Source organism: Centruroides sculpturatus, unplaced genomic scaffold, assembly GCF_000671375.1.
Source record: "Centruroides sculpturatus isolate CEXI.00-Female unplaced genomic scaffold, Cexi_2.0 scaffold1572, whole genome shotgun sequence".
NCBI lineage: Eukaryota > Metazoa > Arthropoda > Arachnida > Scorpiones > Buthidae > Centruroides > Centruroides sculpturatus.
Window position 1 is genome coordinate 47,115 of NW_019385782.1, and position 23,478 is coordinate 70,592.

Sequence of the window (23,478 nt, forward strand, 5' to 3'; positions counted from 1 at the left end):
GCATCGTAGACCTCCACCATCTTGTCTACCGACGAACCGGGGCGACGTGTTGGAATAAAAACGTTTCGCGCACCTTAACGACCGAATTAATTCCGTTCTTTAATTTTAACGGAGGAAAACAGAGGAGAATAAATACGACGTAAACAATTTCCACCGCACGTAACCCAAACAGCAGAAGTAACGACGTGACGTTTAGTCGGTGCCATTACCACGTCATAAACTCCTCCTACGTCGTCTCCACTGCGGAACTTCCGATCTAGTGGCGCCATCTGTGGCCGGTCATCGTCGTCGCGGCCAACGTAAGTTATAAATGGAGCGGCCGGTCGATTCAGCCCGAGAATCGTAAATAAGTGTCGAGGGAAGGAATGAAGATGGAATTAGAGATTAAGGTTTTCACTCTGAACGTCTGGTAAGTCGCTTTGCTCCCTTTAAATAAGTTTACGGTCGCCGAATCGTCCTTAAAGCCAAGCATTAGCAGCACGATGCGTCATCGATGCTATGGAACGGAGATTCCCGGTCGATCCACTGACTTATTTACCTAGAAACGTGCCTCGAACGTTCGGCTGTCGGTCCGTTGCTTCGTGTTTTTTTTTTTTTATCTCTTTCCTTGTTTACTGTTAACTCGTTTCGTATCCCTTACGCTCTCTGTTTATTACTTTAAATCGACGAAGGAGTGGATAATAAAAGGAATACTGGCCATTTTTTCGTTAATTTAAAGACAAGTGTCTAGTAATTACTTGAGATGAGACCAGAGTGTGGTATTTTTTTATTTTTTTTCTGTAAAAGGTCATTTCTACAGTGTATAACCCTATACGGTGATCACTAGAGAGATGTACTGTACATATACACTTAGTTGATAGATTCAGAGGAATTTTTTAAGAATTGGTTAGAGGAAATTTGATTATGATGTACTTTAGAGTGTTGCAGATAAGTGGGCTTGATGCCAGGCGTGTTTGATGACATATGTTTTAAAAAGAGAGGTGTGTGTGTTTGGGGCCGTCCTTTAAAGCTTTCGAGTCGCCTTCGACACCCCCTTTCCTACTGTGTACCATGACATACCGTACTTCTGGCAAATCCCCTACCCGGTACTGCCCTTGTCGCCAAACATATAACTCAAAAAGTTCTGTAAATATTCTGCGATAGTTTAGTCACATTACTAGTAGATGGACTTTAAAAGCAAACGTGTGTGCCGCTAATACTATGGAATTTCCATGTGGACGATGTCTTCCTCACTGTCACCTATGGTGAAGTATTTTTTGCAACCTCTCCTCCTTGAACTGTGTGCGTAATTAAAGGATGATCCCTAGTAGATTCTTTTCTGTGATACTTAAATAATGAATATCAAGAATTGTGATATTTTAATTAATAAGTTAGTGTATACACTATGTTGTCAAACTTGAGCTTCTTTCATTTAACATGTTTTTAAAGGAAAGTTCTCCATTTTTTAATTTATAATCAGATTCTGAGGATTTAGTTTTTTGATTCTGCTGCTTATAGATTTTGATTTGGCTTCTGTTTCTTCTTATGCCATTTTCCTATAGGTCTTGCACTGCAGTTTTGTAAATAGAACTTTAGAGAGATGTAACTGTTGCCTCTGGTGTGTCACGCTGATAGAACAAGCTTTAACTACTACTAGTGTGAGCAAGCGTTAACTTTAAACTGCCATTTTTGAAGTTAAAAAATAAAACAAGGTTTCCAGAGTCGGGTAGAATGGTTTTTAAGACTTCTAAAATTTAGAAAATTCTTGGGAAATTTTGTTCTGAGTGACGCATTTTTGATTTTATTAGAATATCTACACTTTTGATTGAAGTAGAGGGACTGATTAAAATTCAAAACACTATTTTAAAAAGTCCCAGTGTAGTGTACTTGATTTTATATATGTTAATTAATTTTATAATTCTACATATATGTTCTTAATTCTATATTTGTCGGTGTGTGTGTGTGTATATATATATATATATATATATATACACAGACAAATATAGAATTAAGTTTGCAATAACATGTAGATACTTAGTTTTGAACATTAATTTAGCTCTAAAAAACATAGAATTTATATATTGTCAATCAAGTTAGCCTCATAGATGATTATGCAAACATCAAAACATATTTTTTTAATGGCACATAGATGATAAATAATCAAGATTACATAAATAGAATTGACATAAGCTATAAGAATACTCTTCGTTAGAGCATAAAAATAAATAAAAAAATTATTTAATTCCGGTTTTTCAAATGTCGAATAAAGTAGAGATGACCCATTTCATAATTGCATTGAAATTTTTACATCTGCAAGAATGTTGACCTTGATCTTTAATGAGTTTAACATAATTTTGTGCATGTATTCCGCGACCTACATCCCCTTGGAGAAACTATATAAAACTTAATGTTTTGTTGTTAAACGTGTCACATTTGTATTAGTTTATCTCTCAATGTTGACACAATTGTAACGATCAATAAAGTTTACTGTATTTTGTTTTAATTAGGGGAATCGTCGGCATCAGCAAGAATAGGAAGGAGAGAATAATAGCCATCGCCTCCCACCTGGCCAGTTCCGATTACGACTTTGTGTTTTTACAAGAGGTGCGTCAGTGATCTTTATTATTATAAATGTAAATTAGAGCGAGTGTACAAAATTAGTCGGACTAAGAAACATGAGTAATTAATTACATACTTATTTATTTAAATTTATAAAATCATTCTACAGGAATTTAATGACACGACTAATTGCTATATCACTTCCCAAAATATTCTACTATTATATTATAAAGTATAATTGCTGTCAGAACAGTTACAATAGTAAGTTTGAGCTTTCCACTCAGTAGAGTTTAAATCCTAGCCGGAATTTGACATTGAATTTTGGATATGTCTGGCCCCATTGCTTACTGTATATCCTATTTTGTTGTACATCGGCATGACCATAACAAGCAAAATTAATATGCTGCATAAGCTATACCAGTGTCTTTCGACTACCAGTCCACATAAAAATATATGACCATAACGACACTGGCATAATTGATTACTGTTGACATTTAAATAGTAATCTAGAGTTACTATATGTAACAAAGTTAATACAGTAATTCTAGATAAGCATAATTCATAGTTACATATAAATACCAGTTTATGTAAAATTATTTATAATAGTACTGGTCTGCAATGAGAAAAAGTTGAGAAATATGCCGAACTATACTAAGCTAGCATAGTATAGATTATGCGGTGACATTGGCTCACACAAGTCATCATCAATATATTGATATCAATAGAAAATTGTAAAGCAAATGGAAATGTTTATAAAAAAAAGAAAATATTTGGAAATTTAAGTTTATTATCATTAAATTTTTATTCTTCCCAACAATATTAAAGTCAATTTCGACAAAAAATTAATTTCGGTGGTGAAATGTAAAATGACAAATTTTGTATATTTTATATAAAGTAAACTGATACAAGTTAATAACCTTGACTTGTGATCTTAAAATTAGATAAACTTTAATCTCTTTAGACTCTCACCGTCTCTCTCCGATTTGAATTTTCCTAATTACCTTTCGCCGATAAGCTCTGGACTTACAAACTTCTTTGATATAAAAGTTAGCATTGCTACAATAAATTCTGAACTTTGCTTTTTGGGATTATCTTAAGGAACAATAACAGCATACAGAGTACAAACACTTATGTTTAATTATTGACATAATTTTTATTTGTTATTTATAATTTGAAGAACCAATAATAATTATTACTTAACTTATTTAACAATCTGGGACATAAATACAGTATTGTATTTCCTTGAATTAATTCTGGGGATATGTTTTTCAGGTATACCTACCTCTGGGGTTTTTATGAAGCTGGGTTTATCACCCTGTAATGGGAGACGGTGGGTAAAAGTTGAAAGAAATACCTTAATTACTCGTATGTTTTCCAAACTGTCCAAATCGTTTATTGATCATATTTGTGGATTACAGCTATGGCATTTGAAATAATTACCATTTTCATGGATAACCTGATTTGTCATCTTTCGATTTAGTTACTACATTGTCGTTCGTCTCTCTTTCAACCTCTTGCTGACTCTTTCTGGTTAATTTTTCTAATTACCCTTTGGCCAAAAAGCTCTCAACTTACAAACTTAATCGTGACTTTTACATGCTCGGTATTCGACTACTTTAGAATTTATTTTGCAGAATTTTTCCGCAAACCCTGGAACAGAAAATTCTGTCTGACTATAGATGATTGGAAGGGGTAGAATTTTAAGTTAAACTTCTTGCCTTCCACTGTACATTACCCTATGTGCTATGGTACTCTGATGTGTTTTTCTGGGGTTTATTTTTAATGGCACCTTTATTCTCAGGGTTTAATTGAGGAAATACGGTAAATCTGTTATGAAATTTATGCTTGGAAAATCGTTTTCTGTTTGATTATCATAGCAAATTGCACTTCAATTTTATAGCTTTTGGCAAATATTCTTGCAAGTGGAAGTAATTTGACTTGCAGAGATATCCATAAGAAATCAGAGAACCTTATTTACGTAAAACTAAGTATAGCTCAAAACCAAAATAATGTGCCTTTTATGAATAAATTAGATGCGATATATGAAATGATGATACAGTTTATTGTGTTACAACTTCTCGGATGTTATGAAAATAAAATGTACCGATAATTTAGTATAAATTAATTTTAAATACATTTATTTAAATTAATGAGAAAGATCCAATAGAAAATTACAGGAATTAATCTTGCCATGTAAATTATCATCATTATAAAGAAATTGCTGATTCTTTCTTTTCTTTTGTTTGATAACTTCATCTGAATTATTGCTTTTATTAATGATTGTGTATCTTAAAAAATGCTGAGATTCATAAATAGTTTATTGCATTATTCATCAAAAATTTTATTAGCTATCCATAAACAGATGTTTAAAAGATTAATGTTTAATATCTAAAATAAACATTTGATAAGTTGTGAGCATGCAATGATACATTAAGAAAACAAATTCAGCAATGAGTTGCTTAACTTTTATTTATATAATTGCCGTTTAAAGCTTAATTTTGAGGGGAAGGATGAATTTTATAAAAAATTGTATGCTAATAACGAGTAAAATCATCATTAAGTCCGCAAGACCAGCCTCTATCTCCCCGCCCCCAACCTTAAACAACCAAAATTTAATAGCAATAATCCCAATATTCAAACCTCCCTGCAAAATTTCAGAAATTTTCAACAAAAAAGCATGGGAATTATTACGCTTCAAAGTGGATGAACAAAATTGTGCCAAACATGCAATAACATTCATCCATACATACAGAAAAAACACACTGAAATTTTCAACTTTTCTTGATGTTTCAAGGTCTAAAAATATAAAAAGTAGGGTTGTTTTTTTGACCAATCAGCATACTTTTCCTCTGTTATATGTAACAAAGCTGGAAAAGTAGTAATAATTTGTAAGTTGTATTTATCTAATTATGTTGAAGTATTTCAATAGTTCCTAAGTGAAACATGCATGCTGCTTGTCTGTATTTTATGCAGGGCACAAAGTCCTTATAAACCCACATAACTGATAAATGCAGATAGCTAAGGTTTCAAACATCATATGTAGTTCTAGTAAAGTGAACTAAGAGCTATAAGAGGCAACCACCTGTGGCACCTCCGGCAGTAAAATTTGGAAGTTATCACTCTCATTTTGAAAATGACTTGCAATGCGGAGGAAAAGTTGATCACAAAGTTAGACTGCAACCGATTTACTACAAAAGGACATCCGCATAAGTGAATGGCACAAAATGCTAATGTGCAAATTAAGTATGGATGACAAAATGATTCACATTCATTCTTGCATTATTATTTGTTTCTCATTTTCCTGTCTTCGTGCTGCATTCATCATTGTGTGTTATTCACACACATCAGTTTACAAGGGTTTTACTTAGAAGCTATGCTATTGTTTTGTTTTTGAAAAGTTGCTTAAGTCAGTTACTACGTGTTTAAGGACCAATCTTCTGGAATTTTAATTTACTTCTACTTTGTTAGAATTCTCAAAGGTAACTTATAGTAAATCTTGCCTACACATAAAGCAATTGTTTTCCTAATTTTTTTTTTATGCTATAACACTTAATTAATTTCAACATTTTTATTGCCAAATTTAAATTGTAGCAAGAGGATGTAACTTGATAGAAATTTTTGAAAAGTTGGAAAAACTGCATTCCTTTTGGTAGGAAACAGCCTGAGGCCTTGCGTTATCTTTAGCATTGCTCAAATTTTAATTCTACTGTAGAGGTACCATACATCAGAAAATAAGTTATAATTATTTTTATATATATTTTAAAAGTGTTTCTTGAAACAATGTCTTTAGTTTTAAAATTTTAATTTATTTTAAACTTTATTAGGTGTTTTTTTTTTTATTAAAAACACCCAATAAAGTTATTATAAAAAGCATTTTTTATTCCACAATATAATATGCTTCTTTTTACTTTCCCGGCTGTTATAACAGGGAAAGTATGATGATCAAGAAAAACTTACCATACCAGAGTTTTACATTTTTGGGCTCGGGACACCTTGAAATGCAAAAAAAAGGGGGGGTAATTTCTGTATGTGGGAACACAATTTTGTTTGGCCTGTTTGAAGCTTAATTAATAATTCCGATACTTTTTGTAAAAAATTTCTGAAATTTTGCAGGGGAGGTTTGTTCATTAAGGGGATTGATGATATTAAATCTTGGTGGTTAAAGGTTGAGAGGGTGACTACTTCTGGACCCTAGTTGTGTATATCTCAAGTAAGGACGATTTTACTCATTATTACCATTAACAATTTTTTATAAAAACTCATCCCTACCCTCAAAATTAAGTATTTTGCCATTTTGTCATATTTTTAAAACTTTTTATATTTTTAACTATGATAACAGATGGCACTACCAAAATTTTAAATGTTTTCAGTAAAATTGAGCAATTCATTGCTGGTTTTCTCTTTTACGAGTCGAAGGATTCCTGCCAACATATTTGCAGACTCTCTCATTGGGGTCCACATGGCACGGTGTGGTAAAATGTAACTATTAATGCATTAAACGGGATGACGTGGGCCATCTGTATGTTTCTTTTAAAATAAAGGAAAGCAAATTTAATTGAAAATTATAAAAGCTTTGATAAGTAAAATGGCTATGCTCTATTGAACAGTGATATTTTTGTCTTCGGGTACTGACTAAAAATCAAATTTTTTAAACAGTGGTATTTTTAAAATTTAATCTGAGTCTGAATGAACTCGAAAAAGTAACACAATTGGGTCTCACTTTTTCTGAAAATGATTTAGTTGACCACAAAATAGTCGAAATTGTGATGCATGGAAAAAAATGATACCATGAAAATGAGGAAATATCTATTATTGAAAAAAATTTTTACAAGAAAAGTCTTTTTGAGTTCAACTGCTCAGTCTATGCCAATTTCCAAGTATTAAAACACAACTACATTAAATAATTCGCAATGAAGAATTTTATTTTAATTATAATACATTTTCTGTATGCATTTTGTCTGACACGTTGAGGCCTCTTCAGTGGAAAATACTACAATCGCTTTGTGGTGGTGCTGTATACCATGCTCTTATCCCAGCATGCATCCGGTGCTATTAATGTTATTTACATATTTTATTGTTAATATATAAAAATGTTTTTTAATTCTTCATTTAATGGATCTTTTCATATAATAATATTTTTAATACAATGATGAAACCATTGCGGATCTTTATTTTTTAATCTAATGGATGCTTTGTGTTCTTTTATTCTCTTTTCTAACTGCTGTTTCTCCTATATAATATTTTGGTTGAGGGCATGTACTGTACATATAATTTTATTCACTACTCCTGACATTCCAAGTTTATCATCTTTTTCTCTATAGTAATTTGGAGTGAATAAATTTGATAACCTATTTATTTGGGATGGTGTAATTTAAATTGATGAATTATTAAAATATTTCTTTTATATATGGAAAAGGTACATACCTTTCTGTTGATTTTTTTTAAATTTTGAACATTATATATGTTACTAAGATAATTATTATGCCATCTTTTTAAAATTTTTTTGGAGTATTCATTTGATTAATATTTTTTAGAATACATCCTACAGGGCAGTCAGTGACCATGGGCAGAAAGAATTCTAGTATGTAAAGTACTCCTGGCTTGCGATCGACTCATGTCCAGAATGGATGAGTGTTCTTTACAAAATGGCAGCTTTGTTGAATGCTTGCTGCAGAAAACAATTTTCTACATTTATTACCAAAACTTCTTATAAGTATTGTATGTCTTTTAAGAAATGTCATCGATTTGGTGACTTTCACCATTTGTATCATGAAGTAGAAGATGAACGGACTTTTCTTCTTTGAAAGTGCAAGTGGTGGATGTGACGATCAAAGTTGCTTGGTAGCTACTTCCTGCATGCATGTGTAGAAGCATCATCTGGTGTTTGCTGCACGCTAAATGCAGTTACCCTGGATGTGCATATTTGCTTGTGTTGGTTTGTCTGATTTGCTCGGTAGCTATTGCTTTACCGTGCCAGGGTAAAGCAATTGCTGACCAGGTGCCACAGTGGGTGATTATAGGTTATGGACGTAGGAATTATCCTCAGTCAGTGCCTTAAATAGCTGTGGATGATTATATCTAAAACTAAATATGCCAGAAAGCAAACGGTTGGATAGAGGTCCAGATAGCGTAACTGGCAATGCATTTGCAGGTTAAACAGGAGTTGTGGGCTTAAGCCCCACTCTGGACCGATTCTTGTCTTCCAGAATATTATTTTAAGTTATTAAATTAAGGTAAACGCACTGGTAGTGGACACTGCGTTAGTAGTGGACACTTTGAACTTCAAATATGAGTAATAAGGTTGTTGATGGCTTCACTGTTCTAGTAATAATTTGTAAGTTGTATTTATTTAATTATGTTGAAGTATTTCAATAGTTCCTAAGTGAAACATGCATGCTGCTTGTCTGTATTTTATGCAGGGCACAAAGTCCTTATAAACCCACATAACTGATAAATGCAGATAGCTAAGGTTTCAAACATCATATGTAGTTCTAGTAAAGTGAACTAAGAGCTATAAGAGGCAACCACCTGTGGCACCTCCGGCAGTAAAATTTGGAAGTTATCACTCTCATTTTGAAAATGACTTGCAATGCGGAGGAAAAGTTGATCACAAAGTTAGACTGCAACCGATTTACTACAAAAGGACATCCGCATAAGTGAATGGCACAAAATGCTAATGTGCAAATTAAGTATGGATGACAAAATGATTCACATTCATTCTTGCATTATTATTTGTTTCTCATTTTCCTGTCTTCGTGCTGCATTCATCATTGTGTGTTATTCACACACATCAGTTTACAAGGGTTTTACTTAGAAGCTATGCTATTGTTTTGTTTTTGAAAAGTTGCTTAAGTCAGTTACTACGTGTTTAAGGACCAATCTTCTGGAATTTTAATTTACTTCTACTTTGTTAGAATTCTCAAAGGTAACTTATAGTAAATCTTGCCTACACATAAAGCAATTGTTTTCCTAATTTTTTTTTTATGCTATAACACTTAATTAATTTCAACATTTTTATTGCCAAATTTAAATTGTAGCAAGAGGATGTAACTTGATAGAAATTTTTGAAAAGTTGGAAAAACTGCATTCCTTTTGGTAGGAAACAGCCTGAGGCCTTGCGTTATCTTTAGCATTGCTCAAATTTTAATTCTACTGTAGAGGTACCATACATCAGAAAATAAGTTATAATTATTTTTATATATATTTTAAAAGTGTTTCTTGAAACAATGTCTTTAGTTTTAAAATTTTAATTTATTTTAAACTTTATTAGGTGTTTTTTTTTTTATTAAAAACACCCAATAAAGTTATTATAAAAAGCATTTTTTATTCCACAATATAATATGCTTCTTTTTACTTTCCCGGCTGTTATAACAGGGAAAGTATGATGATCAAGAAAAACTTACCATACCAGAGTTTTACATTTTTGGGCTCGGGACACCTTGAAATGCAAAAAAAAGGGGGGGTAATTTCTGTATGTGGGAACACAATTTTGTTTGGCCTGTTTGAAGCTTAATTAATAATTCCGATACTTTTTGTAAAAAATTTCTGAAATTTTGCAGGGGAGGTTTGTTCATTAAGGGGATTGATGATATTAAATCTTGGTGGTTAAAGGTTGAGAGGGTGACTACTTCTGGACCCTAGTTGTGTATATCTCAAGTAAGGACGATTTTACTCATTATTACCATTAACAATTTTTTATAAAAACTCATCCCTACCCTCAAAATTAAGTATTTTGCCATTTTGTCATATTTTTAAAACTTTTTATATTTTTAACTATGATAACAGATGGCACTACCAAAATTTTAAATGTTTTCAGTAAAATTGAGCAATTCATTGCTGGTTTTCTCTTTTACGAGTCGAAGGATTCCTGCCAACATATTTGCAGACTCTCTCATTGGGGTCCACATGGCACGGTGTGGTAAAATGTAACTATTAATGCATTAAACGGGATGACGTGGGCCATCTGTATGTTTCTTTTAAAATAAAGGAAAGCAAATTTAATTGAAAATTATAAAAGCTTTGATAAGTAAAATGGCTATGCTCTATTGAACAGTGATATTTTTGTCTTCGGGTACTGACTAAAAATCAAATTTTTTAAACAGTGGNGAAAGATTTTGTCTAACAGACAATATAACTTTTAAGCCATAAGGCTTCCAAATAGGGGTCCAGTTTCAAAAAAGTCGAAAAATTTTCCTTAAAGTGTCCACTACCGGTGCATTTACCTTAATATTTACTAAATAAGAGATGCTGCCTAAGAGATGCTGCCTTCATCTAGTACCAAATTACTTAGAATTTAATTATTAATAGGAGCGGTAAAGTAGCCTGATTCAATACTTTTTTTTTTAACTTTTTCTGCCTTGTGGGCACTAAGAGGGCCTCTTTTTGCAAGCCCATTATGGGTTCAGCCAGGCCCACAATGGGGCTGCCGGGTGGTGAGGGATGGGGCCTGACACATCTGAACGGACCCTCGAAAAATTCCTCGGGATTTTACAAGTCATTCGGATTCAAATGTGGGTCCCCCAGAGCGGTAGGCTGTCATCTTGACTGCTCGGCCATTCAGCTGCCCCGATTCAATACTGTGCTCATTTAGTTTATGATATTATTAACTATTGGGTTAGAATTTGACTAATTAATATATTATATATGATGTAATTGGACTAAAGAACTGAAGCTCCCATCTTGTACTAAATTCAATGATTATTAAATAATCTGAACTGTTCTGGAAGAAAAGATAGATCCAAAGTGTGACTCACAACTTTATGTCACACAGATCACTGCCAGTTGCATTACCTGAATCTCTGCTTGATCTTTACTTCCAGACTAATTAATTTAAAAAAGAAAATATATGGGTCACTTGCCACATTGGCTACAGACAATCGTGTTCTCAGCCAACTTAGACAGTTACGATTTGTGAATTTGGTGTTACTTCGGTTGCTTATCTTCAGTCCAAATTACATTGCATTTATTATGTTAATTAGCAGAGTTCAAGTCCAAAAGTTAATCTGTCGATACTGTTGGATTACTGCAGTAGATAACTTAATTTTATCACAAAAAAAAATGTATATAATTGATGAAAATTACATTTTTATTTCAATAGCATAATATTGTTTTTTGCAGGTTTGGAGTCAGGAAGATTATAAATACATATGTAAGAAAACTGCATCGGTTCTTCCTTATGCCCACTATTTTTACAGGTGAGTTTTGAATTAATGTAAATATTTTAAACTAACATAACATTTTGGCAGCAAATAAATGTATTTTTACAAATAGAAAAATGTTATAAAATTTTGAAGAATAATTATCAAATTTATTTCAAAAGTTTTCTAAAAAATCTTACAAACTAAAATTTATTGATAATAATTTTAAATAAAACATTCTTAATATTCTTTTGATAAAATGAATATTTAATTTCGTTTTTACTCTTTCTGCATTGTGGACACTAAGAGGGCCTTTCCGTCAAGCCTGTTGTGGATTTGGCCAGGTTCTGAGGAACTGGGACAGACCACTGTCAAAAAATTCCTTGGTGTTTCAACAGTTCAGATCTGTTCCTGGGATTTTTGAATCTTCCTTTGTTTATTTCTGATTGGTCTTTCTTTGATTCATCTTCAGATTTCTTTTGCCTAGACACAAAGAGGCATTATTTATGGCCAAAGATAATCTTAATTAAGTCAGACAAGACAAGCAAGATCCCAACATATAACATGGTTTCGAATTTCTGACAAGTTTAATGTCAGGATCTTGCTTGTCTGTGCATACTAGCAGCTAAAGTACATTGTTACCTATCAAAACCATTAACTGGTGTTGTTCCTATTTGGTTCTATTACCAAAATCAAGAGTTGTGGCAGTGACTCTCTGCCAAGTAAAAAAGTCACCAACCATTTATGCAGGAATCAGAGTTGCCGATTTTTGGGGGATTGATTTCTCTGTCACCAAATTTGCAAAGAAATTCTGAATATCTCATTCGAAAGACAATCGTTTTCTTAGCTAGTGTGTAAAAATTCAGAAGATAGATTTTCTATAAAGCGGTTATCAAAATATAAGCAATCAAAAAGTGCAAGAATTGCCAGAAAAACAGTATTTTCTTCTTCATTCGGCACTGCAGATAATCTTAGAGAAAATACTACTGGGTTTAGAAAGCTCAAATTTTAAACTTAAGCCTTTCTTGTTATCGGTGAGGTTAACCCAAATGTTTTGGCAGTTTAAGTCAAAGTTTATAGGGGTTTCTCCATAGAGCTATTTCAGTTTTATGGCTTAATTTTTATGCTTATAAAGATAAAACTGGATGTAAACAAATGAATTTTATTTAAAATCTTACTCAGTATAACAAAAGCTCAAATTTATGTGAATTAAACCTTTTTATGATGATTTTTCTAAATAGTGTATCAAAAGTGTTGGTTGGCCATGTGTTCGATTGGTGGCAAGTCAATTGGTGACATGATTGATCGGCATCAACCAAAATGAATATTAAAAGCATTTACTTGGTGACTATTGTGGTGGTTGCCAAGCACAGACCGAATTGTATGTTGTCATCAATTTTTTGTTTAATAATTGTATTATTACATCAAAACATAATAGATATTTAAACAAAAACATCTGAGATGTCTTAAGTTTTTACTTGGTCCAATTTTTTTACAATTTAGACCACAGTCAAATTTTTCTTAGCAGTTTTTCTTTGGTAAAGATAAGCTTGGTGCTTTGAAACAGTATCTACAAGATGTTTTCTTGTATTATTATTTTCTACATGTTTTGCTTCAAAGTGTCAAGCTTATCTTTACCAAAGAGAAACTCCTAAGAAAAATTTTGACCCATTTTGTAAATTGTCATAAGTTTTGAGGTGAAGAAATTGTGCCAAGTAAAATGTTTTTGTTTGGATCGAGAGTTACCAACATCATCAAGAGTTATGGTAAGCAAAGTCTGTGTCTCCGTCCCCTCAATTTTGCAGACCCATTGGAATTCAGTGAAAAAAAAAACAGCTCCATCCTTATGAGAGTTGTATAAAACCTGTACATTGACACTTTTGTCAATAAATAGTTTTTGTACTACTTTAATCAGAATATGAAATTTAATTTTAATCATTTGAATGAATCTACTTTAGGTACAATATACTGTGGTGAAATTTGATCAATTTGTGTGACATACAAATGGGATTTTCAGTGGCATTTTTTCGGTTGGTTTTCATTTTTGTCATTTTCATTAGTTAGCCAAAAAATTACATTAGTTTTGCCATTTTTATTTAATTAATTAATTAAAACTCATAAGAAAAATGCATTAATAATGGTAGTTATTTAATTAAAATGAAAATGGCGAAACCTTAATGTGACCTTTTAGATAACTAACAAGAGTGACAAAAGTAGAAACCAACAGGGAGAATGTCAAACTCCATTCATATGTCATAATCAAATTTCACTGCAGCATATTGTACAACATGCTAGTTGAAAATTAGTTGTGCAACATTGTCAAAATGTTCTTTATTAAGAAATAAATTTAGCACGATCTTTTGGTCCAACTACAACCCCTTATTTCACACTGAGATCTTTATATCCTATGTTGAATGGTATAAATGTGTTATAAGTAATTGTTTTTAAATCTTAATGCTATTATTTCACGTATTTTTGTTTAATTTCAATATTCTTATTAAAAGTTTTATGTTGTGTAACTTAATTTATTGTTAGAAATTATTAAAATTAAAAGAAAAAAAATCTTTTCAGTTTTTCTTACCATTGTCAGTTCCAAGTTAAATCAAATACAGTGACTAAATGTTGGTAATTACTTGCAGATTTGTGTCTTACCAATAGATTGATCATGTTGATTTTTCAGGTTTTTGTGTGTTTAATGCCTAAATAGGGCCACCAGTGGCCAAGAGGATAATACCACCAAACACTGATAGTTGGTCCTGGATTTGAGCCTTGCCAGTGGTATGGTTATGTGGAGTTCTCCAGGTTTTCTTCACATTTGTAACACATAAATAGAAGCCAGTTTCCCATAAAAGACCTCCCGTGAGGAATTACTGTTGACAGATTACCCACGTCAAGTTGCCGTGTATGATAAAACTAAAACCAACCTAAATAGGAGCCAGTTTTCCATAAAAGTCCTGTTGGGATGTAATTCCCTTAGCAGATCATCTGTAGGTTGTGTTGCCTTATCCCGTTAATCCATTTCTAAGTCAAATAAATTTATCACTTTGTAAATGTGTGCCGAGGCAGTAAAGAAGTCCTGCCAGCTGGAGATCCAGGATCGATTCAGGTAGAGAACCCAAGGAGTTTTTTGTGGGTAGCTCAACTCCAATGTGTTGGACTCCATCTTTTACTGCCTGGCTGCTTTGACATGGGAACTTGGATCAAACCCATGATGGGCCTGGAAGAAAGGCCCTTTAGTGGCTATTGGATGGAGACCGTCAAAAATTAAAACAATTAAAATCTGAAAGCATATTTACTATCTGATTCTCTGAACTTTTTCATTCTAAGTTATAGGCAATTTAGTTGTATTTAATGGTTTTTTTTTTATTTACCTGAATTATTTATTAAAAATGATTTAAATACAGTAAAATTAAAATGTATTTGGCCCACAACTCGATTCTAGCTCAGTTGTAATATAATTAATCCTAATTGATAAATATTTATTTGCAGTGGCGTGTTTGGAAGCGGAGTCTGCATACTTTCAAAAAGTAAGATAAGAGACACAGCAATGAACAAGTACAGTCTGAACGGATACGCTCACAAGCTACAGCACGGCGACTGGTTCGGCGGCAAAGTGGCAGGACTCTGCAAGGTGAATCATTCGGGACTGAACATAAATCTTTATATATCTCACGTAAGTCTTTGGTTTGTTGTTGTATAAGTTAATTATTTTTTTATTAGAAATTAATAGAAAAAATTGACATGATAATTTTACAATAAGATTTACATTACATACAATTTTATAATTTTACACTAGAACATACTAATTTGATCATTAATATTGTGCCATATAACTGTAGCAAAACATGTAAAATGTAGCAATTCACAAACTTCTTTGGAATTCATTTAATTCCAGTTTCAGGTTTACAGAGTTCATTTGCATTGGAATACATCAAATAGAATGCATGTATAGAATTCAAATTTAAACAACCAATATAAGACATGTGTCAAGTCATTTTATGTCACCCAGGTTATAACAATGTTTCATACTATGCCTGCTATGCTACAATATTTTGTTATAAAGCATTTGAAAGCCTGTCGGGGTTTGCCTCAAAAGATCATATAGAGACCAAATTAAATTGGACTCAGTTCATTGGATCCTTCCCAAATTCGGACCACATCACTCATAGAGTCCATTGAAATATTTAAAGCCAGCCATAACTCCAATTGTATCAACTGTATGGACGAGATACGGTTAGCTAAAGCATGGCAAGCAGGGTAAGTAACATAATTATGACCTGGGTGACATAAGTATGGCTCAGTGCATGGCTTATACTGGCCCATTCAAATTTGAATTCTATTTGCATTTTATTCAATGAATTCCAATTCAAAACAAACTCTGTAAACCTGAAGCTGGAATTGGGCGATTCCAAAAATGTTTGAGTTGCTACATTTTACATATTTTGCCGGAAGCAGGAAAAGTTTAGTAGTCCAAAGAAAAAAGGTTGTGTGTATGGCATTGCATAAAAGAGACCCATAAATTGTATGCAATATCATATGGTCAATTGGTCAACTGGTACAAACTGGACAACTTATGGGTTTTGTATGCAAAACCTTGTGCATAAATTTAATGTCACTACAGATTTCTCACTGCACAGTAACTTTGGACACCTTGTATACATAAATTAATCTTAAAATTAATTGAAGAATTCATTTTAATTATGCATTAATGTTAATAACCGAACTTACATAAATTTGTTCTAAATTTTGTCTTTATTTGCTTTGTCTTGGAAACGGCATAACTATTACAAAACTGGCCTTTGTCAAAGCACCAGAGCAACACATATTTGATACAGATCTAAGATGATGCGAATCATCTCCATTTTTTAAAACTGTAATAATTTTTAAGAGAATGGTTTACTTTTCAAAGGAATTTTTACATTTATTTTAAGCTATTTTATTTGTTGTAAAAGATCAAAGCAACTGTTGCATCATTTCTCGTATTAAAAGCCAATGAACAAATCAATATAAATTCAATCTTACCTTAATATGTAATATAAAACAAATTAAAATGAACTTTTACTAGAAATTTTAATATTCAGAGTAAAAAGCATTACAATTAATCTTTGTTTTATACCATAATATTGTAGCTCACTTCAGATTTCAGTATGTTTGACACAAGAAGTATCTTTTGGCATGAAAGGAGACAAAAATATCAAGTACAAAAAACAAATATAATTACAATCACTTTCAATGATAGAGCAAAGTTATTGATTATTTATTAATATAAAATCTTAGCATTTCTCAAAATTGTTGGGCCTGCGAACCCCTCAGCTCCCAGTCCACTTTCCATCCTCATAAATATGGTTTTAGATGCACGCCATATTTTGTTTAGCCAATAACAATGTAAGGCGTATGTGACACCACACACAAACGTTCTTTCTTTCGACTAAACGGCACGGTATAAAATTATGGGAAAATCTCGGGTTAATCCACACACCATCCAGAACGTGCCAGCATACTACACTTCGAGAACCACCATTCTAGAATAAATAAGGGATTTAAATTACGAAATTATTTAAACATAGAACATTATTCTACTTTCAAAACAATTTTTAAAAAATTGTAATATAATAATCTATTATTTTGAAAGTAAAACAAAATAATGTGTGTAAAGATTTAATGGTGTACAAGTTACAATAATAGAATTAATTATTATTACTTTACAAGATGATAATCTTTGATAAATGATTAATGATCAATTTTATTTCTTAAGAATTTTAATTAATGAAGCTCAATGGCCCAGCATGTCAATTTTTTCATATAAAACAAGAATCATAATCAATTTTTTGTGCTTAAATTTTATTTAATTTATTATAAGCTAGCAAAGAATACTCAACATTGTCTGGGAACTCTGGGAGAGGGGTTGCATCGTCCTGGTTATGAGGTAGCAGGGTGGCACGTAGTAACTGTGCAAAATTTGGTGCAAATCGGTCAAAGGGTTTGGCAATTTGTGGATAGCATATATTTTTTGGAGAGTTGTAACCGTGCAAAGTTTGTCTGGATGTCCGGAAAGGTTTGGAAATTTGGGAGGATGGAGGGGTTTGAGTGTTTACGGTACCAGAGAGCAACCGTGTGGAATTGGTCCAGACAGGATAAGAATGTTGTCAGTTTGTAGGGGTCCCGGATGGGGTCGTATTCGGTAACGACGGTGACTTTCTTTTATGCATTTTCCTTTTTTTTAATTCCTGCATCTTGGCGTCGACGACTAATTTTTGTGGAGTTAACTTTGACTTCCGCCACAACATGCCCACTTTCCCCATCCGCCGGACGGTTGCACTCCAATTGTGCCAGTTGCCGATCTTCGGTCCGTCTGTCTCGAAATCTGATCACTCGTTTGTATTTTGATGTCGGAAATTTCCCTGGCAACGACAGGTAAATTTGCTAGTTAACACACCAAGTACGTTTGTTTTTTCTAACTTTTCAAAGTATTTACCACTTAGGATTTTTTTCAGTTTTGTTAAGTGCCCGTTTTTCGATTTAGCCCTCACCGGTGGGCATCGAAGTTTGAACGCTAGCGATATTTTTCGCCTCTTAATTCCGGTACAAGTTATATAACCGGAAAGGCTCGGAATTCGGTGTGGTGGCTCCTACATTTAGGGTATCGGTGCCATTGACTTTTACAAAGTGTAGATGGAGGGAGCGGGGAGACTCACCGCCGGTGGAATTGGACTCTGCCAAGATTTTATTCCTAAGAGAGTTTTATTTGTAATTTTCACCTAAAAAATGAAATTTTGGGGATCCCTCGTAATTGTTTTTAACGCCACGGAGATTGCGTGCGCGTTAAATTTGTCCAGGAAAACAGAAATGTGATCGGTGGTGCTCGAGCTTCGAATGATCACATGAAATTTTTCATAAGTTTGAAGGACATCGAGTCCGACCATTGGCGATCCGATCCACCTACACCAGTGTTTCTCAATCTCTAACGAATCGTCGCCCCCTTCAACGTAGTATCGCCCCCTTCACTTCAAAATTCCGATGCCCAGGGCCAAGGCTAACGCCAAATTCGTACTGCATTGAATAGACTAGTGACTAGTATAATGTTATTTGTTTAATTATTGTACGATATAACGAATAAAATATCTAATTATTCTTAATATAATGTTTAACTATATCGCCGAGAAAATTGTTTTTCGCTCCCCCCAAAATATAAATTGTTACTAATCGCCCCCTCAACATGGAAAAACGCCCACATGGGGCCGATATCGCCCCCGTTGAGAAACACTGACCTACACTTTCCAAATTCGATATCGTCGACACCCTATCTACGGGAGTCGCCACGCCTAATTTATAGCCTGTACATACCTGAGATAAGAGGCAAAGAATGTCTTTAATGTTGGAACTTCCTCGGAGGTAGAAGGTTGGATGGAGAAACGGGCACGAGAGGGAGGTGACGGTAAACGTAACTTTTCTCGTGCAGTTACACGCGGAGTATAACCACTTCAACGATCAGTACCTACCTCATCGGGTGGCCCAGGCCTTCGAGTTCAGTCAGTTCATCAGTACCACCAGTCACGACGCCGACGTCTGCATCGTTGCCGGCGACTTCAACACGGAGCCGTCGGATCTGGTGTATAAAATCATCGCGGCCAACGCCGGGTGCCACGATTCCTTCGCCACCCAACCCAAAGCCGAAGTGAGTATCGGGCCGTCCGCTGCTCTCTGGCGTCTGGCACGTGTTCTGACGCGCCTTTTGTCTTTCTGCAGGAGATGTGCGACGGGGCCACGTGTGGTCATCCTCGAAACACTTACAGCCACAAGTCGGAACTGAAGGAGTGCCCATTGGGCAAGCGACTAGATTACATCATGTATAAATACAAGAGTGGTAAGTCTCGCGCCGCGCGTTACTCCGCGGATTAAGCGCGAAATTCCGTGTTTTTGGCAACCTCCCGCGTTTTTTTTTATCCCTCTTAGTGTGTTTTGCCTCCCGTGGCCGAATCCTTTCTCTCTTTTGTCGGCCAAAGGACTGTGCCCCGATAAAAGTCCATCCCCGTTTCTTTCGTAGATCCGAACGAACGGGGTGTCTGGGACACACCGATTTGTCTGCCCTACGTGTAATAAACGCCGTGGACATGGTTCCTAGATTTAGATCTAAAGGTTGCATCCGTAAATTGACTCGTCCGCAAGATTTACTTCGATTATCCGTAGGACACCATATAATTTATCGTTTCGCCCGCAGGAATCATGGTGGAGTGCTTGTCGTGCGAAACACCCCTTCACAAAATACCTGGAGGCACGGTCTCCTATTCGGATCACGAAGCCGTCGTGGGACGCCTCTTCGTCAAGAAGTCTGCCGACCGTAAGTCCACCTATTTTCTCACTTTCGTTACGTACTGTACGTTTCCTCTCCTCTCCCTCTCCTCCCAGCGCTCGCACCTCGGTTCCGGTTAACCTCGGAAGCGGAAGTGACATCCACCGGTTTCGTTACAGTGTTCCGGAACTGCTACCAACCGGAAGGGAGGGAAGCCGCCCTAGACGAAGGATACCGTCTATTGACCGACAACCTGTCGTCTCTAAAGAACGACCGCATCTTCTACTTTATCATGTCGTGTCTCATCATCTGCCTGCTGCTGGTCAGCGTGCCCTTCGAAGTCCCTTACGGGTGCTGGACCGTCCTGGTGTGTCTGAGAATGGTCCTGTCCGTCACTTTCGCTTTCTGCGTCTGGATGAGCGTCGTCATGAACAGCATGGAGTACAACTCGCTCCTGTCTGCCGCCACGGGCATGAAAGTCCTGCTCGACGCCATGGCCGAGGATCGCCTTTCCACTCAGAAGTTAGGCATTTAGGGGCGTTTTCGACTCCTTTTTTTATTTTTCGAAGTACCTTTTTTTATTTTTTTTTTGTAACATTTTTCCCCCTCCTTTATTTTCGATAGGACTTACACACGTACACGCGCCATACGTTGCATTCCGACGTTTTGCATTCGGTAGCCCGCGGCCGGAACCCTCTTTCGGTCGGGGGTCCGCCTCTAGTTCCATTCCGATCCCCGCCGGATGGGAAGTAAAGTTGGCGCGCGAGTCGATCGAGCGTGACGCGACAAACATTCCTCGTTTAAAGGTCCAATGCCCGAAGGAAGCGATTGCGGGTGTGATTCCCGTCGGCCGTCGCGGTGTTTTGGCTAAACTTCACTCCCTAATTTTTGGCTCAAAAACACGTAAACATGAACAAAATTTCAATTAAAAAAAAAACAACTCTCTCTCTCTCTCGGTGCCAAGAAAAAAATTCCGTCCTTAGGTAACTAATTCGTAGAAGCAGCTGGATACTTTCTACTCTGGTTTACTACTCGATCACGTGGGTAGCGTTTGCGTGACGTAGCTTTCAAACACAGCAACCGTCGACCAGCGGGTTTCCGGCGAGGCACGTGCCAATTGTTTCTCGTACGGTCGAGAGCGTCGAATTTGAATTTTTCGAATTTTTAGCGTTATTCTCGTTAAGTGCAATTACGTTCATCCGTAACTAAATTTTAATTTACCGGGAGTGCGGGTGGAGGCGCGAGATTCTAGTCACCCTTCGATGCCAAAATAAAAAACAACAACAGCAGAAAAACTTTGCACCGTCTTTCAGAAATTATCCTTGTATACAACGTTTACATTTCCGAAATTTAATATACTCACTGCTCAATATTTACTCCAGTTTTTTGTAGATCGTAACGTAACTGCCCGAACTCACGTAGATGTTCAGAAATAATCGAAAAAAAAAATACAGTGCGGGGGGCATCCGAAACACCTTCCATTAGACGTTTCTCTTAGTCGTAGGTAGGTTAGTTGGTGACGTAAAGTGAAACACGTGCGAGACACGCCGTATATATACATATATACACACACGCGCCACGTGCTTGTATAGTTGCTCAAAACAATACGTTTTTAATCGATCAGTCGCACTCGAACGAACTTCGAATGGGAATCTTGAATTTCACCGTCACGCGTCACGATTGCAGTCTCGCGTCTCGCGGGCCATTTACGAGACGGCGGGACGTAACGCCAAGGAACTATTTTGATTAACTTATTTTACACCCCCCGAATGTACGTCCAGTGAAAGAAATAAAAACGTCAAACACTATGCCGGAGTCGTGGGTGTTTCCTTTCGTGGTTACCGGTAAACCGCGTGACGGCGACGAATTTCGCGTAACGGATCGGAGACGAACGCCCTCGATTTAACGATTCAAGCGCTACTTCGGGGAAGTTACTTGGATTTTCTGCGACTTAAACGCGGGAATCTGCATGAACGCCATTTGCATCTGCTGTTTGCTTGGAGATTGTCGAGGAAGATAAGAAAACGTTTTGCAAAGGGGGAGATTGTGTGTATATTTCCTCCAGATGGATGCCAAAGACGAGGAGAGGAAGCAATTAACGGCGACTACCGAACCTCCCCGACGATTTACCTTCTCACGGAAGACGTGTTCATCTTTGACCCCCGAATGCAACCCCGGAGAAACGATCTGTAATTAAATGTCTGGACGACTTCTCTTTATCTCGTTTGCCCTTCCCTCTCCGCTTCGGACCGTTACGTCACGGCCGCTCGGGTCCGAAAGCGACCTCTAGTGTTTCCAGGACGGGCGGAGGGGGCCTTCCCGTATTTCGGGGGGGGGGCGCTCGAGAAGAGAAACGAAGGACAATCGAAGCCCACGCGCTGGATTTACTTACCTGTCCGCGAGGGGAGGAAGGGAAATTCTGGCCCGGGGCCGCGGTAACCCACATTTAACGGGGACGGAGGTGGGTCCCGGCGTCCGGTGCTCTATCGTTATAAGCGGGATATCGGCGGAGAAGATGGAACGCAGAAGATACTCTCCGGAAAGGGACCGTCCGCGGTCTCCCGTCCACCCCACCCATCTGGCCAAAAGGAACGAAAGGGAACGGAAGAGGGTGAGGATGGTCAACCTGGCCTTTGCCCTTCTACGACAGCACGTGCCACCCTCTTCGCCCAACAAGAAGCCCAGCAAGGTGGAGACCCTGCGCTCGGCCATCCGCTACATCCGTCATCTTCAGTTAATGTTGGCTCGGGCCGACTCTTCTCTGTACCCGTCCGAGAGGGGTGCCGACGCTCCGGAACAGGAACTGTACGTTGCTCGTCCACACTGAACCCCCATCCCCGTAAATCAACCCGGGCGCAAAAGGTAACCTTTCTCTTTTTGACGTAACACCCGGACAATAGTGGATGAGGATTTAAGTGCTTTGCATTTGGAACTCGCCCGTTGCAAATGTTCATGGTAGGGCCACGATCCGAGGAAATCCGACGCAGAAGAGCACTTCCCCTCCTCTTTTAAGGTATTATAAATTATTAAGAGCGGAAATATTCTTTGTAAAAACGAAATTTTTAACGTTGAAATTGATTTCTGAAGTGTAAAAATAAGGACATTTGGATTCTGGCTGCCCGTGTTATACCTTATCGTCCTGCCTGTATGTAAAGTCGGGTACACATGTAAGAACGTCGACAGTCCTTTGTTTTATATACTTAAAATTTTATTACTATTATAAAAATAAAAATGATATAAATTACGAAAGTGTCGATTATAGGGATCCCGAAGTTTACGTGGGAAACCAACGAAAAATCATTCATTTTTAGTTAAATTTATAAACGTTTCGTGGTGTTTTTTATGCCCGGAACGATAATCTCGCCTTTGTTTTACCGATTCGCACCCGGGGTCAAAGGTTATTAAGGTCAAAATAACGTGGAAACGATTTAAATTGCCCTTTTATCCAACGGAATTTTTTTCCCTATTCTCTCTCGTAATTGAATTTTGCCTCTAAAGATCTGTATTCTTGAC

At 36.0% G+C, this 23,478-nt stretch overlaps 2 protein-coding genes across 3 annotated transcripts; both read left to right on the plus strand.

Moving 5' to 3' along the window:
* Nucleotides 1-21,773, plus strand: LOC111642092 (putative neutral sphingomyelinase). 2 transcript variants are annotated; one of them, XM_023388363.1, is made up of 8 exons: nucleotides 1-409; nucleotides 2,487-2,583; nucleotides 11,656-11,732; nucleotides 15,165-15,348; nucleotides 19,135-19,350; nucleotides 19,422-19,539; nucleotides 19,894-20,013; nucleotides 20,082-21,773. In XM_023388363.1, the coding sequence occupies exons 1-8, from the start codon at nucleotides 366-368 to the stop codon at nucleotides 20,498-20,500; spliced, it is 1,275 nt and encodes a 424-aa protein (XP_023244131.1). In that variant the 5' UTR covers nucleotides 1-365; the 3' UTR covers nucleotides 20,501-21,773. The 2 variants fall into 2 exon arrangements, with proteins under 2 accessions (XP_023244131.1, XP_023244133.1); XM_023388365.1 differs by having other exon boundaries at nucleotides 17-409; nucleotides 20,145-21,773.
* Nucleotides 21,774-22,480: 707 nt separating this feature from the next.
* Nucleotides 22,481-22,792, plus strand: LOC111642095 (achaete-scute homolog 1-like). The gene has a single exon (XM_023388368.1). The coding sequence runs from the start codon at nucleotides 22,481-22,483 to the stop codon at nucleotides 22,790-22,792; it is 312 nt and encodes a 103-aa protein (XP_023244136.1).
* Nucleotides 22,793-23,478: the final 686 nt, after the last annotated feature.